The sequence below is a fragment of the Poecilia formosa genome, unplaced genomic scaffold (assembly GCF_000485575.1).
Source record: "Poecilia formosa unplaced genomic scaffold, Poecilia_formosa-5.1.2 Scaffold124, whole genome shotgun sequence".
Classification (NCBI taxonomy): Eukaryota; Metazoa; Chordata; class Actinopteri; order Cyprinodontiformes; family Poeciliidae; genus Poecilia; species Poecilia formosa.
The window spans coordinates 194,505-211,341 of NW_006800063.1; the positions used below are offsets into that span (position 1 = coordinate 194,505).

Genomic DNA, 16,837 nt, shown 5'->3' on the forward strand with positions numbered 1-16,837 from the left:
ATATGCATAACATATATATATTATTTATTATAATTATTAGTATTATTATTAATTTCACGCAAAAACGTGAATAAAGTATGACAACTTTGCCGAAGCATGTTATTTGAGCTTTCACGGTGTCCGTAGTTCCCCAGATAAGCGCGCCGAACAAGCGTGTGCTTGCTACGTGCGTGCTTTCTCAGTGCTCATCACGAGCACGCGCGTATTTTGCCGCGTGGGCGGGGCGGAGCGGCAAGAAGACGAAGGGGGAACCGTATGAGAAAGCCCAGACTGTGCTGTAAACGAGATTTTTTTTTTTTCTCGAGCAACTTCAAAGGAAAGCACTGAAGGCATTGGTCAGGCTAACGCAATACTGCCCTCTTCGACGTTATTATGTCACTCCCAACCGTTATTTTTACCTTATTGTTGTCCTTTCACGTGAGCCTATTTTTGGTGTATTTTTCAAAATCGGATTTGCCTTTGATCACGTCGTGAACTATGACGTCTTGTCATCAAGCGACAAGCAAAGGCTAGAAGCCTTTAATACGTCATAGTCATTGGCTTAACGTAACCAACTGCAATTCGAATTTACTTCATTTCTGTTGGAAACTTCTCCCAGAAAACTTCAGCAACAATCTACTGTTTTAAGACAAAAAACAGTAGAAAAATAGCAAAGTTGGAAACTTAAGATAGCTTCGATAGAGAACTAAGGTAAGAAAATGAAGCGGATAATTCAAAAGTGCTCTGAGGATCAGCTAGACACTTTCGAAAACCAAGAGGTGCATGCTGCATTCAAAGAATTACAGAACGAGGTTTCACAAATTGCCACCTTTCCTGAGACCCGAAGCTTAGGATCAACCGACACTGAAGAAAGCCACTCAAAATCATTTCCTCTGAAACGGATGAAGTCGTCAGTGGGAAATTCAGCAGGACAACATCCCAATCCAGTAACTTGTAATGTGGCAGAGTCAGACACTTTTGAAAACCAAGATGTACGCGCTATCCTCAAAAAGCTACAAAGTGAGGTTTCAGAGGCTTCCAACTCTGCAGAAACTCAAAGCTTAGAATCAGCGGTCATTGAGAATGACCAGTTAAAATCATTTCCTCGAAAAACGATTAAGTCCTTAGCGGAAAATGTTGCAGGACAAGGTCCTAATCCAGTAACTTGTAATGTGCCAGGGACTTTTGAAAACCAAGCGGTACGCACTGCCTTCAAAGAATTACAAAACCAGACTTCATCTATTTCCATTCCTCCACACACCCAAAACCTAGAATCAGCTGTTTTTGATGATGGCCTGTTAATCTCATCTCCAGATAAAGTGATTAAGTCCTTAGCCGAAAATGTGGCAGGACAACGTCCTAATCCAGGTCCTTGTAGTGAGCCAGGCACTTTTGAAAACCAAGAGGTACGCGCGGCCTTCAAAGAACTACAAAACCATGTCTCAAATATTTCCATATCTCCACATAACCGAAGCTTAGAATCAGCTGACTTTGAAAAAGGCCAGTTAAAATCATTTCCTGGGAAAGCGATTAAGTCTTTTATAAAAAATATAGCAGGACAACATTTTACTTCAGGACCTCCGACTGCCTCTGTGCAAGTTCCTACTCCAGAAAATTATACTGCCTCTGTGCAAGTTCCTTCTCCAGAAACTGAAGCCTTTGCACAATTTCCTTCTCCAGAATCTTCTACTGACTTTGAACACGTTTCTTCTGCAGAGAAGTCTACTCCCTTTAAATTCTTTAAGAGGCCTGCTACTGGAACCATCCCTTCAAAGCTCAGCAGCATTGGCAGAAAACATCATCCCAACATTGGGGATCAGGGAACCAGCAAACAACCACCTTATAATCCTGCTACCAAGAGGGACCTTGATAGTGTGCAGACTGGGCTACTAGGAGTAGACCCTACAGCACGCACTAAAGACAGGACAGGTCAAGACAAGCAAGAGAAAGGAATACAATGTTTTGAGCACGGCATTGCTCAGGGAGAAGATGATTTGACTGACTGTGAGTTCTATTGCAAAACTTGCAAATCCAGTGTTAAACCCTCTGTGCTTAAGGAGTTTGTCACTGAGGTGTCAGACTTGCTTCAATGCCAAACATGTAAACACGAGGTTTACATTATTTCTGCTGTCGTCAATAGACTTTTGGAAAAATACCCCCGTGATTCTGAACGACTGCTGCTGAGGGAACAGTCTGCTGTTCTGAAAAGGCGTCTTTGCATTTACCTGTCAGCTCACTTAGGCATTCAAAAATGTAATGAAATTGATCGGAAACTAAACTCAGATTACTATGCTAAGGTCATAGTTAACAACCTTCTAGGGATCTACGGTTCACCAAGAAATCTGATCAAAGCAGCAGTTATTCCAGACAGCAACTTTTGCGATGACTTTGTAGCGTTTGTTGGATGTGAACTCGTAAAGACGAGAGCATACAAGAAATACGGTTTCCTTAAAAAGATGTTTTCGCCTTTCAAAAAAGCCTATAATTGGACTTATGATCAGTTCGCTCCAGCCACACAGGTGATGTTAGATCTCAGTTGTTGTGGATCTGTTTTTGCAAAAGATGGAGAAGATTAGGAGGGCGGATTATTAGGAGGATGACAAAATAAATCCTCATCTCTATTTTCATTGACTTTTTTATTTATTAATTTTGGTGGAGGTTTTTTCCTGTTAAAACAGAGTTTTCCCTCTTATGTGATGTTAGATAAAAAAAAAACACCTTCCAAAGTAGGAAGACATAAATTTTCCTTTGGTTTTGCTCTAAACATAAATTAACTTCGTTTTTAAAAAGTTGACTTGTGGATTCTCTGCAGGTCATTTTCTTTGGTAATATTACTACTTTGCTATGTAACCTTCATGTACAAGTAAATCAGATTTTGGTTTCATCGTCATTATTTTATTTTCTGTCTCACAGTTAATAACTATCAATACAATTACTAAATTATTTTACTATTTTTATGTTCTCTTTATTCTCTTCCATATTAGAATTGTTTTTCTTTTCTTTTTTGTATTTTATTATTGTTAATATTATTACTCTAAGCATCAGTACATCTGATTTACTATCACCAGTATTATCACTATTTTATTAGGTTAATCCAGAATTATTAGAGAACAGGAAAATAATGTAAATCAAAAAATAACTGAAAAAAAATACACATCCTAACCCACATGTTAAACAATTTCATTGTTTTTGTTGCGACACCTTTTATGTTCTGCGTTTTGTCTTTGTTCTGTTCGTGTCGATCTTAATGTATACCTCCTTGGTTTTTCTTGTTCCTTTTTTGTTTGCTTTATTTGTGGTGCTGTCATTTCTTCTTTTATCTGGTTATTTTGCACTAATTTGTTGGTCTGTAATGTTTGTTCTGTGTGCATTTATTGTTGAATTTTAAAAACATGCTGAAAATCACTCAAGAATAAAATAAAACAGGATCCCCAGCATTTGGCCAGCGGTGGCCATGCACCCCTCTGCCCCCCTATTGGGGGCACCACTGAACATCCAAATATTATACACCAAGCAACCTGGAGGGAACCTTTACAGAGCTCCCAAAATGCAACGTTTGCAAGGGATATTAATCGGTACCGTAACTGTAATAGACCAAACATTAGCTGATGAAATTTACTAAACTATGCCATTTTATTTTTTGCTGTCTTTAATATTCATCATAGTCTCTTTATGTTCACCACACACAAAACACACCATATTTCAGTTTTATTTTCTTTAAAAAAAAAAAAAAAAAAAGCAGCCATGTCCTCCAATGTTTCACTTCAAAAACCAAAGCATACATGTAGTACCACAAAGACCATTTTGTCCGTCACAAACAAAAACTCCACATCAACGACAAAGATGATTGGACAGTTGTATAAAGTGTAGGTTTAAGTACAGATAGTAAAGCCATCATTTAAGCTTCTCAGTCTTTAAAATGAGAAAGTACATGAGGAGAATTCGAAACACACTCGAATGAAATGTGTCCAAACTGAAATAGAAACAATAATAATCATCCTAAAACTGATGAGGATCTCTTCAAACGACTGCCTGCGTTGGACAACATCACAGTTTTCAGTGGAGTGGATTTATTTTAAACATACTCTACTCAGTCTACAGTAAATCTACAGGAAACACCTCTGGATTATTTGAAGGTATCAGAAAATAAATAATTTTTTTTTATCATACAAGCAACAGTAGTCTTACATCATAAGGTTTCTCTCCTCTTAGGCCCTCAATATGTGCAAACTGCAAGAGCTTAAAAAGGTAGCACTTTATGCATGGACCGCAGAATATAAAAACAAGTGTTTTTACAACGAGCACTTCATTCAAAGTGTAGCGAATGTGACAGAAGACTAAAATATTATTAATATTAGAGCCACTTAAATAAAATAGGGAGTTGATAAAACAAAGGATTTTTTTTTTTTGGAACTAACCAGCTTCTCTAATCAACCCAAATGCTAATATTATCCTCTTTACATCTTTAAAAAGTCAAATACTGAGATGTAAATATAACGCTGAGCTGAGAGTGAATTAGCAGTGAAATCCCACCTAATGCATTGATTTTTTTTACCAACTCTTGTCCCCATCAGAAACCAAATTACTTAATATTAGACAGAAGTCACTGGTCTTCATCACCACCTGTGCTTCGACAGAAAATGCTCCGTTGTAGCAGTTTATCACGAGTACTTCAACATTAAAGGGGTTTTCCTTTCGTTAAGACACAGATATGTCAGCGCGGACGGGGCTTCTGTCAAGAGTCTTCGTGTTTAACCAGACTGAAGATTCGCTTCTTTCATTCGACAGCAACCAGAAAGCATCTCCACGCCGCTGAAAATGCACTTGGAGGGATGTTGAATTCTTCTTGACGGCTTCAAGACGAATCCAGAAGAGTCCAAGTCCAAACAGACACGCGACAAAAACCCAAACAGATGGACACGAAGCCGGAGGAATGCTTCACTTAAACTTTGTTCCAAAAAGAATAATAATTAGAACGAGGACTATGACGAAAAGGATCAAAATGACGAGCATCTTCCTGTTTTTCTTCTGATACTGCTCCGCCTGCGAAGGAAAGGGAAGAAAAAACATACAAACATAAAGATTTAGGTCCCGAGTCATTAATTTAGCATGTGGATTTTTATTATTGTCTTTAAAAATTAAAATAATTTTTTTGTTGACATTTAACACTTAAGCAAATGAATGATCAAAGTCATCCAAATTCATGACTATGGATAAAAATAATGTAATGTATCCAATTGTTAGATTCAAAGATGTTTATGTTAATTGCTTTGACGTCATTCACGTTTTGGGAAAAAAAAAATACAGATTTATTATTGAAAGCCTGAAATCTATAAGGCAGCCCTGCCGATCATGTGTTTGTAAACTTACGATCATAACTGGATGGTTCATACAGGAAACATCTAGCACTTGAAATATGACATGCAGAACCGTGTGTTTTGTTTACCTTCTGTAACTGTTTCAGTCCGTCTTCTGTTTTTACACAAGCCTGCTCCACGTTGAAGTCAATTCTGTCCAGAACAGTTCCCTTTGAGGAAATAAAAACATTTTTATTAGAACAAAGTACAAACAGCCGGAGCTGCACTTTATTTTGTAAAGCTAACGCCAGTTTTTTTTTTTCTCCATTTCCAAATACATCTAAACTTTTATATAAGGATGTTTTTATTTTACAGAGATAATCTCTAAAATGCAGGGGTGAATGAATTTTCATACAGAGACGGTATCAAATGCTTTCTCTTCTGTTATATATTAAATAACAAAAAAAGGCAAACTTCAACTGAACGCAGTTTTTTCCTTCTTTGATTAAATATTTTTCTGGCTGCTAGATTTTTTGTTTCTATTTTTTCTTTTTTTTATAATTATTTTTAAAGTTGTATTTGTTAGATACATTTTTCTGCAGTTTTTTAAATACAGCAGCCTCAACCATAAACTCTAGTATTGCATTGTTTTGGAAAAAAAAAAGAAATCAAACAAAACAAAACCTGCAAAAAGATTCAAGGCTTCTACCAACATGAAAAAGATCCTCTAAAAATATTGTTTTCAAAAACAAAATGACTTAAATTTTCACAGTAAGCAATAAAAAAACAGAAAAAAGAAATGTAGCATTTACAATTATTCCACTAATTATTCTCCTTTCAGTACCTGCTCCACCACCATTCCCGCCAAATCCCGGAAAATCTCATTCAGATCCGAGATGGATTGCACTATTTGTCGGATCTCCCTCTCCCGTTCCTCCACCAGAACCGTGTTCTGCTCCACCAGCATCAGCTGATCATCTGTGAACCCCTGAGAATTCAAGATTCACACACCCTGTTACACACTCACAAAGAAGGGAGGATAATAAGCACAGAAAACCTGAGCAAACGCTGTTCCAACCCATAATGCAACAGTAATTCATCAATATTAATGAGTTCATGTCGCTGGTTGCTAACCATTTTCAGTGACAGATAAACTGGGCTGTTTTATTTCTTGATACTTTCATCCTGCTCACTTTCATGGAAAAGATAATTTTTCAACTTTTTAAAAAGGAGCTTAATGCAGGCCTGAATCAACTCATAAAAACAAAATACCACTTCTAAATTCTACATTAGATTTAATTCTAGTAAAGCAAAATGTGTGAAAGATGACCAAAAAGAGGGAGACAAATAGGCAGACTCATGAAAACATCTCAATTTTATTTACACTTTCATAAAATTACCAAAATAATCAAGTATAACATTAAAAAGTATGTGTATCTCCATTGCTGGAGTTGATAGTTTGCCTGAAGATCTTAAACTAAGTAATAACATAACACAGTTTAAAAATAAATTAAAACATAGAATGATTGAAAGCGATAAAGTGACTTTCATATTTGAAATATGATTGAGAACTTCCTGATGATTTACTTACTTTAGTTTACCTTTCTCTTTTTTCTTTTCTCATCTGGATTTTTATGCATTTTTTATGGATTTTGTTAATTTTACTTAAAGTTATGAAGAGTGGAACAAACCCAAATAGCTTCAGCCTACACCTTTTTGATTTATACAACACTTATGAATTATTTTTACTCGACTTTGTTTTGAATTTCTTTGGTTTGTAGCTGCAGGGTTAACTGATTGGAACAACTATTATGCGTGTCTGAGTGTTTTACGTCGAATAAGCTCAACTTCAAAAATGTACGGAAACTGCTTATGACGTAATCATCGTTCAGCTGCAGCAATGCCGTCCTGCTCTCGCTCTGCTGGCGAAAACAAAATCCTCTCACCTTGTCGTACAGAGCTAACTCTTCATCCTCTTCCATTAAAGGTCCTGAATCAAAAAAGTGCTTCGATCTCTCCTCCCGATTCTTCATACCTGGTACATAACCGTCCGCATGATTAAAACGGCAAAATAAAAGAAACGGCGTCTAAGGTGGATCTACGTAGATGATGTTGAACAGAATAAGAAGTTTCTTACGTTTTAAATAGCTGGACTGCGTGTGCCTGAAGTTGGTGGACAGGTCCTGCAGGCTTTGAGCCAGGGACGACACCACGTTCACCAACAGCCTCTCCTCCTGCTCGGTGCAGTGGCCCCGGCGAGACTGCAGGCCCGTCACGGATCGCTGGCATCGGTGGAACATCTGAGCAGAAGACGAGATCACGAGCCGTCAACCAGCGCAAGCAAAGCAGGACCCGACTAGAAGAGGTCGTGTTTTTATGTTTGACGTTTTTCTGTTAAGTCAACAATGTCAAAAGCATCTCTGTTTTATCAGTTTGAGTTTTCCTCCACTGTTCAAGAAAAAAAAAAAAAAAAGTTTTAAAAAGGTTACAAATATAAAGAAGAGATTTTATTTGAATGGAAATTACACAAATAAATCTCTAATAAATAAAAGCTGCTGCTGCTCCCACAAAGCTGCGCAACCACAAAAATGTGAAAAACCTGCCCCTTTAGTGAGGTCAGATATGAACAGCGAAAGCAACAAGTTAACCAGTAATAATTTTCAAAGCAATAAATAAATAAATTCAGCTTTCTGCACGATACTTTTAAATCACGTTTAGCCATACTTTGTAAGTCGTGTCGCTCCATTTAGCACATCATTTAGTTGAGAAAATCAGCAGACGAATTGAAGAAATAAGGAACAGTTTAAAGGAAAATTTCAGCAGAGATTAATTACTTATTTTTTAACAAAGTCATAAAGTGCTGCACAATATAAAACCTCAAACCATAAACCATTAAATTGACAAAGTGAGATGAAGCGTACGATGACGGACAGAAAAGTGCTAAAGCTGATGTGGAACCACAGGGAAAGGCTACAGTAAATACATCCGTCTTTAATTTTAGATAGCTAACGGGCAATTCTTTTACCATCGAATGTTACTGCATAATCTATATTGTCAATTTTTTATTTATTGTGACAAAAATAAACTCTGCATAATTATGTTTACTTACCCCAAAAACTAAAACTATTGTTGAGTCTGTTGCTTTTTTCCCTCCACTGTTATTTTCATATCAATATTTTTAGCAATATAATTAAACGCAGTTATTATTTGCTGCTCAGTGATAAAACTGCACTGCGTAATTTAACCTTTGCAGCAATAAGCAAGTTGCTCCTGTAGACAAGTTGCTGATTCCACTCCTCATCTGGACAGTAATGACAGCGAGTGTTGAAATTAGATAAAAAGGTGAATTTCTCAAACCAAAACTGATCCAAATGGGGACAGCGGTGAACAAAAGCACCTGCGTGATCTCCTGGGTAGTGATCTCTATGGCGTGCTCCTCCTCGCTGCTGTCATCCAGCGTTGGACGATTCATGTGCTTGTCGTGAAGCAAAGCCAGGTCCCTCATCTTCTGCTGGATCCGTGTGATGTCGTACTGGATCTGAAAGATCAGCAGTCAAAAAAAAAAAAAAACCATCAATACTGCGCGTTTCATTGTTTCATTTCTGCTCGACCGATGATCCGATTTACCTCGTCGACCCCTTCTATCCATTTGGGAGGCAGCTTCTTTGTGACGCCGATAGCAGCTTCTGGGTCCAGACTGATCCCAGAGACCAGAGCCATCCGGTCATCGGCCAACTTAGAAAAAAAACAAAAAAAACAGACATCTGTATAAAAATGTTTCTTATAGCAACAAAATGATGCGATGATTATGATGATTGTAGAGCTCTACTTTTATTCTCTTAATTTTGTGAAGGGAAAACAACAGTAGTACCTCGTCAAGCTCCTAATGTGATTGTGAGAGAGCAGAGTGTTTCCATCCAGCCAGGTTAAGCAAAGGGGGAGAGAAGCAGAAGTAACAGATTGAAACGCAGAAAAAACCCCCTGTAAATATCAAAGAAAAGGTTTGCTGTCTACTTTCAGTTAAAAATTAGCATCATTAGTTTTAGCAGCTCATATTAGTCCTTCATAATGTACTCGAGTGTGTTACCAGTGTAAGAAATAAATCATCCCTGAGAGACAATGATGCAAAGTTAGATCGTGTAAGCTTCCATACAGAAAGAAGAAAAAAAAAAAAACTATTCTCAGTAAGTCCTTATAAAATTTTCCCACATAACAACCACAGACGTCACAGTATGATATTGGGATTTTAAGTAATAGAACATCTGAAGTGGAGAAAAAATATTTTTGAATTACTTAACCTTCCCTTCAGAACCACCCTCAGCTGCAATTACAGCTTTTTCAGTTTCCCCATGTCTTCAGACTGTTTGAGCAAAACAGCTCAAACTCAGTCAGATTGTATGTGTCAACATTGACACATTATCATGTGTCAATGTCTAACATCCCCACAGCATGATGCTGCCACTGCCACCCTTCATGCCGCAGCGCTAGATTTACAGCATTTTGTGCATAGGTTAGAAAGTTTGATTTCAGTCTCAGCTGGTGAGGGTCTCTTCCTTCACATGCTGCCGTCTCTCCTACATTGTTTTTGGGGAAACTGCAGATTGGTGAAGAGTACGAATGTCAGTGGTTTTAACGTCGACTGAGTCTCCCACCTGAGCTGCGGCTCTCTGCAGCTCCTCTACGGTTACCGCCAGGCGTCTCAGGTGCTTCTCTAATTACTGCTGACCTTCCCTGGTCGTGGTGAGTTTGGAGCACCATACTCCATTTTAAATAATAGATACAGCAGTGTACTTAAGTTTTGGTCAGTCACATAAGATCCCAATAAAATACGATGAGGTTAAAGGTTGTAGTGTGACAAAATGTTAAAATGTTTAAAGCATGCGAGTGCTTTGTCAAGGCCACTGTTAGTATTCTCCAATAAAATGGAGTGAAACCATAACATTGATCTGTTCGTGTTTCTACGAGAGAATGTGAGGTGAGCAGGAATGTGGTGGAAACGTTCACAGCAGGGTGTGATAGTCGCAGCTGGAAGCTTCCTACAGCTTAGAGAATGTTTCAGGGAGTAAGAAGAGGATTGTTTTTCTACCTTTACTTCTGCAAAGGTTTCAGCATGCATACAAACATCAGGGTTTATAACACAGGCTTTGTTTCTAGACTGACTCATAACGCCCTGTAAATGAAATTTATCACATCAGATGATCAACAATAAATGAAGTTTTCTTTGCAGGCAGGCAAGGAATGTCCACTATCCCTTGTTTGGGCTCCCTGGTAATCTGATACCAAGCTTTATCCTTTCTGGGTTTTCAAGCTGCGGGTTTGGAAAAAAACACAAGTTTGGGAAGGAAGATCTCAGATAAAAATGTTTGCCTTCCATTAGAGCTACTCTGAGGGAAAATGTTTGGACTCATTTTGCGCCTTTGTGGAGAGATTCCACACCATGTGGTGATTTGTCTCTCACAATGCCTCAGAAAAGTATTCATACCCCCTTTGCACTTTTTTTTTTAAGTGTTGTTGTCGGATTACAACCATGAACTTCAACGTATTGTATCGCAGTTTTATTTTATAAACCATAAAATAGTCCATAATTGTGAAATGGGATGTACTAATACATTGTTTACAAATGTTTTACAAATAACCGGTATTAGTATTAATGCAGTTGTTCTATGAAGGGTGTTTGTTAAAAAAAAAAAAAAATGCTAAAGAACAATTAGCATAATGAAGATCAAAGAACACAGCAGTCAGGCTAAGGCAAAGGGAGATGTTTGAAGAAGGCTGTAATAACATACTCAAAACTTTGAAAATATCACAGAAACCTCAAAATAAGAGAACGCTACTAAGTAATGAACTGGCAGGCTGTGGAAGGACAGCATTAGTCAGAAGTCAAGGATCCGTGGGAAAAGTACAGTGGGAAAAGTATTGAATAAAATGGTGTTTTGGTGAAATAATAAAGAATGTGCGGCAAAAAACTAACACTGCACCTCCCCCTGAAAACCCTGTGAAACATAGTAATGGCAGCATCATGCTGTGGGGAAAGTTCGCTTTAGCAAGGACAAGGAAGCATGTCACAGTTAATGAATAAATATGGGGAAAAAAGATGAGAAATCACTGATGAAAACCTGCTGGTGCCAACCAACATGTGTCCCTTTTCCTCAACTAAACAGTTGTGAAAATGAGGATGAGTTTGTTGTAACCTGACAAAAAGTTGAAAAAGTTCAAGGGATGTGAATACTGATTTACAAGCCTGAATATCAACCTAGCTTTGGATCTTTTAATATATATATATATATATATATATATATATAAAAATAAAACAGAGGTCTGACTTAGCCAATCCAAAACATGTCACAGAGGAAATCAGGTACAGTCACAGGATGGACCTAGACTACAGCACAGATTTTACAGAGACGAGAACACATGTAAACATCTTTTAACTTTCAGTAGCAATGAATGATTTAAATAGTGTCAAAAACAGACTTTAGCGGTGGTTAATATTTAACAAATGCCATTTTTCATAGTTTTTAGCTTCGATTTAGCTTCTGCGGGCAATAAAACATCCTTGCGTGGTCCTCCTGATTCACTCTCGTCAATCAGTCATGAAGTGAAACAAGGGACCGCATCAGCTCTGACAACACAGAATATCTACTGCTACCCAGGTGGCTCTAGCTACGCGGACTCAGGGACTAACTACATGCAAACACACACAGTAAAATGTCAAAACAATGCAGAGCACTCACCGCAGCATTGCTACGTGTACTCAGACGGGGGTCGTATGTACTCACTTGCTCAGCCAAAATCTGCCGGTTTTGGATCGCATTGTTCCGCATTAACAAGAAGGCATCGGTCAGACGCCGAGTGGCCATGACTGCCTTTGTTGAGCTCTGAATTAACAGAGGACAAACTGACTGCGGATCACCCGATGATTTAGTAAATTATCTCCAATGACGCGCTGCTAGCTTTAGCTTTACCTGCGAAGAGTGAGGGAAGTTTCGCGGTTACAGCACATCAAATCTCTCCGATCATATTGATCTGTCAAGCTTCTTTAGCATCAAATTTTAGTATCGAGAGAAAACCGGGAAGTTCAAGACAATTTTGTATTTGTGGTCAAATTGGAAACGGTTGCTCCTCTCTTAGAGAGCTACGGAAGTATGTGTACGTCAACACGTAAACGTCTGCGTTAAGCGCATCTTCTTCTAGTGCTACCCTCATCAGCACTTTACAGATATGTCGCCCTCTAGTGCCTCAATTAACATTTTTTCTTTCTTTGTTTGAACACTGTCAGGTTTAAAAAGCGCCGTGAATTTTCTAAATAATGGCTCATGCTGATACAGGACAGGATACATTGCAGCCAGTTAAATTATTTAGTGAAACTGTAAAAATAATGCAAAAATGCATTGCTATTTCAATGAGAACAAAATGTTATTTCACTTATTCTTAACATTCTAGCATTTGTTTTAAATATCCCAATGAGCAACATTTTTAATAGTTTAATTGTTTAAAACATTAATCAATCTATTGTCTGTATTTCTATTCTTGCAGGGTTGAGTGGCCATTTTAATTCTTTAAATAGAAACAATTCTTTATAATATTTATTAGAATAAGAGCACAGGTTTCCATGAAGTCTGAAATATGGAGGAACTAATTAGTAATAAGTTGTTTTTAGTAGTCATACAAAACAAAAGCAGGTGAGAAGAGAACTATAATTAAATATCGGATTGTTTTTTTTGGGTCAGTGCATAACTTCATTGATTTTTATTTTTAATTCATATGAACGCTACTAAGTGTTCATATGAATATAGAAAAAGAACTACAATGCATTTAGAAAAAGAACTACAATGCATTTAAAATTTAATCTAGATTAAACATCCACAACAAGCAGGGTAAGTATCACCCTTTATTTGAACATTTTTTTTTTTGTCAGGGAATGGCATTATCTGCTGCAGAAAAGCAGAGGTGCCGCAGGACTTGTGATGCAAACCCTGAAAGAAGGCAGAAAAACTTTACTTAGGCCTATGTAACTGGATATCTGGGGGAAAATTTATACGTTTTTATGCATTTTGGCCATTCATCTACACAAAACCTTTGTTTAATACCACTCGGACCAAAGTGTATATTTGAGAAAACTTCTTATTTGTGTTTTTGTTTGGGTGTGTATGTGGAAAAGGTAAGTTTGTTGATTGAAGATGTGAAGCAGAAATGCATGAATAAGAATAAAACTTTTTTTCAGGTGAAGTTCATGAGAAGACATTAGCTGGTGTGCAGATGACCTAATGAGAGAGCCACAATCCCCATTAGGAAAAGAGTCTCTAACTAGCCTTCCTATGAGTTTCTGCTGGATTCTCATCTCCCTTCAGTGTTCTGACTGGGTTTTCTCTCATTGGGTTTGATTTCTCCTGTAGAAGTCCGTGCCTCTAAAAATAAAAATAATTTATAATGTAAAGCTAGGGACAAGTCAGCTATTGGAAAACGTAACCAGGGGAAGAGTATCCAAAAATTATACTCAAGTAAGAGCAGCACTACTTCAACATATTTCTATTCAAGTAAAACTAAAAGGTAGCTTTTCCACGAAATTACCCAAGTAATAATAAAAGAGTGTCAAGTTACTCAAGAACTGATAGCTGATCAAAACATCAATCAATTAATATTCAAAAATTACATCATCAGATGGACTAAAATAAAGAGTTACATGGAAATTTAGGTATTTTAAGGACCAAAGTGAAAATAATTCTTATGAATAACATCAGTACAAAATAACAAAATCATTCAAAAGAAAAAAATCCAAATTGATTAATTTCAATTTAAAACTTATGAAACTTTAACAAAAACTGAAGGTGTGCGTCTTGTTCTTCAGAATCTCCAGAAAATTCATGCACGAATACCAATACTTCATAATAAAATTACTCAAGTAAAAGTAGAAAGTACAGTTTAGTAAAAATACTCCTGAAATAAAAAAAACAACCAAAAAACAAATCTAAAAAGTTACTCAAGTAAATGTCACTCAGTAAACTAGTCTCTATCCAGCTCTGCCTGTAACATGGTGGATATTTGATCCCTGTAGTACAAAGACTTTCACCATTAATTTTCTTGTTGTCTAACAAGCCCCGTATCACATTAAATAATAAAATCAAGAAAAGCAATACTTTATATAAAGCTACAATGGCCAAATGGCACCGAATGAATAAAGTGTGGCGTGTTTGAGGTCGGTGACGGGGCCTGGGTGGTGCCACTAACCGTAATTATTATGTAGCTGAAAGCTCCTCCTCCGTTCATTCTTAATCCCTCTGGCTCTGCCCGCTAATACTGTGGCTGAAATTCATCCACAAGGATCAGGCGGCCGCGGCACCAGAGCTCCCTGCTGACTTTATCCGCGCTTGGGACGGTGTGTGTGTGTTTTTTTTCCTTTTTTTTTGACGCGCTTTCCGCCGCGGTTTGGTTCCGAGAGACGGAGTCAAGTTTTCAGGGAGAGCCCAAGAGGGTTTCTTCCTGCTTGAACACCTGAGTGACTTTGACCGAGCGCTATCCCGGTGAGTTTAAAGTCCCTGGCGCTGCCAGTCACTCCGCTTTCACATTATAATCCTCTCTGATGGATGCGTCCTCCTTTCAAAGGATGGCTTTAATTGCTGATTTATTCTTCAGCTTGAGTTGCTGATTAAGATAATGGGACATCATCACATTTTTCAAGCAGCTTGTCAACCTGTTGGTGCTGGGGTTGGTTTTGTTTATTATTATCTGCAGCTCCCAGTTAATAGTGCAACAGTTCAGCAGCAACTGGTGCAACTTTTAAGACATGAAAGCAGAGATATCCAGGTCTGGTTTGAACTACTGATTGGGAAAAAAACAAACAAAAAACTTTCAGTTGGCAGATTATTATCCCTGAAAAGAGGAGTGTTTCACACACCACTGGTATGCTGGAGTGTTTGGAATGGAGACAAACCAGTTCATGTAACAGACAAGCAAGGAGGAACTAAATCTCATGCTTTTTCTGTCAGACCGCTGACTGTCTGGTTATTGTTTGGTTTTCTGTCTTGTTTTTCCTGCAGGGATCATCATGGCCTCAGCTGATGACACAGAAGGGACCCTGACTCCTGTGGATTTCATCCAGCTGCAGCATTACATGGAAGGTGAGCTCTCTTCTTACATTTATGGCAATAATTAGGAAATTTATACACTTAAGTTTGTAAAATGATATTTAAAAAAAAAAAGTTCAGTTTTTGATCGATTGATGTTTTTGTTTCACTTCCTATCATTGAAACCACAAACTTTAACATATTTTTTATGTAATTATATGAGTTTATGTTGAATGCTTATGTAGTAATTTCGCTATAAACACTCCTTTTAGCTGCCTTCAGTAGTTACATGTTTTTATTTAACCTCTGTGTAAATACAGCTGCTCCACGGAGGACAGAGATAATAATGTGGAGAAGCTTAAAGCATGGCTANACAAAATAAATCCTCATCTCTATTTTCATTGACTTTTTTATTTATTAATTTTGGTGGAGGTTTTTTCCTGTTAAAACAGAGTTTTCCCTCTTATGTGATGTTAGATAAAAAAAAAACACCTTCCAAAGTAGGAAGACATAAATTTTCCTTTGGTTTTGCTCTAAACATAAATTAACTTCGTTTTTAAAAAGTTGACTTGTGGATTCTCTGCAGGTCATTTTCTTTGGTAATATTACTACTTTGCTATGTAACCTTCATGTACAAGTAAATCAGATTTTGGTTTCATCGTCATTATTTTATTTTCTGTCTCACAGTTAATAACTATCATTACAATTACTAAATTATTTTACTATTTTTATGTTCTCTTTATTCTCTTCCATATTAGAATTGTTTTTCTTTTCTTTTTTGTATTTTATTATTGTTAATATTATTACTCTAAGCATCAGTACATCTGATTTACTATCACCAGTATTATCACTATTTTATTAGGTTAATCCAGAATTATTAGAGAACAGGAAAATAATGTAAATCAAAAAATAACTGAAAAAAAATACACATCCTAACCCACATGTTAAACAATTTCATTGTTTTTGTCGTGACACCTTTGATGTTCTGAGTTTGGTCTTTGTTCTGTACGTGTCGATCTTAATGTATACCTCCTTGGTTTTTCTTGTTCCTTTTTTGTTTGCTTTATTTGTGGTGCTGTCATTTCTTCTTTTATCTGGTTATTTTGCACTAATTTGTTGGTCTGTAATGTTTGTTCTGTGTGCATTTATTGTTGAATTTTAAAAACATGCTGAAAATCACTCAAGAATAAAATAAAACAGGATCCCCAGCATTTGGCCAGCGGTGGCCATGCACCCCTCTGCCCCCCTATTGGGGGCACCACTGAACATCCAAATATTATACACCAAGCAACCTGGAGGGAACCTTTACAGAGCTCCCAAAATGCAACGTTTGCAAGGGATATTAATCGGTACCGTAACTGTAATAGACCAAACATTAGCTGATGAAATTTACTAAACTATGCCATTTTATTTTTTGCTGTCTTTAATATTCATCATAGTCTCTTTATGTTCACCACACACAAAACACACCATATTTCAGTTTTATTTTCTTTAAAA

General features: G+C 37.1%; 1 protein-coding gene across 4 annotated transcripts; it reads right to left on the reverse strand.

The window, feature by feature from the left end:
- Positions 1-3,670: 3,670 nt before the first annotated feature.
- Positions 3,671-12,461, reverse strand: LOC103144292 (syntaxin-16-like). Of its 4 annotated transcripts, XM_007561198.2 has the most exons (10): positions 12,242-12,461; positions 12,011-12,154; positions 9,148-9,159; positions 8,904-9,011; positions 8,674-8,814; positions 7,414-7,576; positions 7,223-7,311; positions 6,121-6,264; positions 5,426-5,506; positions 3,671-5,022 (listed from the first exon to the last, which is right to left on the reverse strand). In XM_007561198.2, exons 2-10 carry the CDS (start codon positions 12,134-12,136, stop codon positions 4,918-4,920), a joined length of 969 nt encoding a protein of 322 aa, XP_007561260.1. In that variant the 5' UTR covers positions 12,137-12,154; positions 12,242-12,461; the 3' UTR covers positions 3,671-4,917. The 4 variants fall into 4 exon arrangements, with proteins under 4 accessions (XP_007561260.1, XP_007561261.1, XP_007561259.1 ...); XM_007561199.2 differs by having other exon boundaries at positions 12,056-12,460; XM_007561197.2 differs by having other exon boundaries at positions 12,011-12,460.
- Positions 12,462-16,837: the final 4,376 nt, after the last annotated feature.

Bases quoted from the DNA above. Each gene is read 5' to 3' on its own strand.
- LOC103144292 (XM_007561198.2), bottom strand. From the start codon at position 12,136: ATGGCCACTCGGCGTCTGACCGATGCCTTCTTGTTAATGCGGAACAAT. The intron at 8,815-8,903 runs GTAAATCGGATC...CTGATCTTTCAG, and splicing joins GGATAGAAGGGGTCGACGAG to ATCCAGTACGACATCACACG. The intron at 7,577-8,673 runs GTGCTTTTGTTC...TCTTCTGCTCAG, and splicing joins CTACCCAGGAGATCACGCAG to ATGTTCCACCGATGCCAGCG.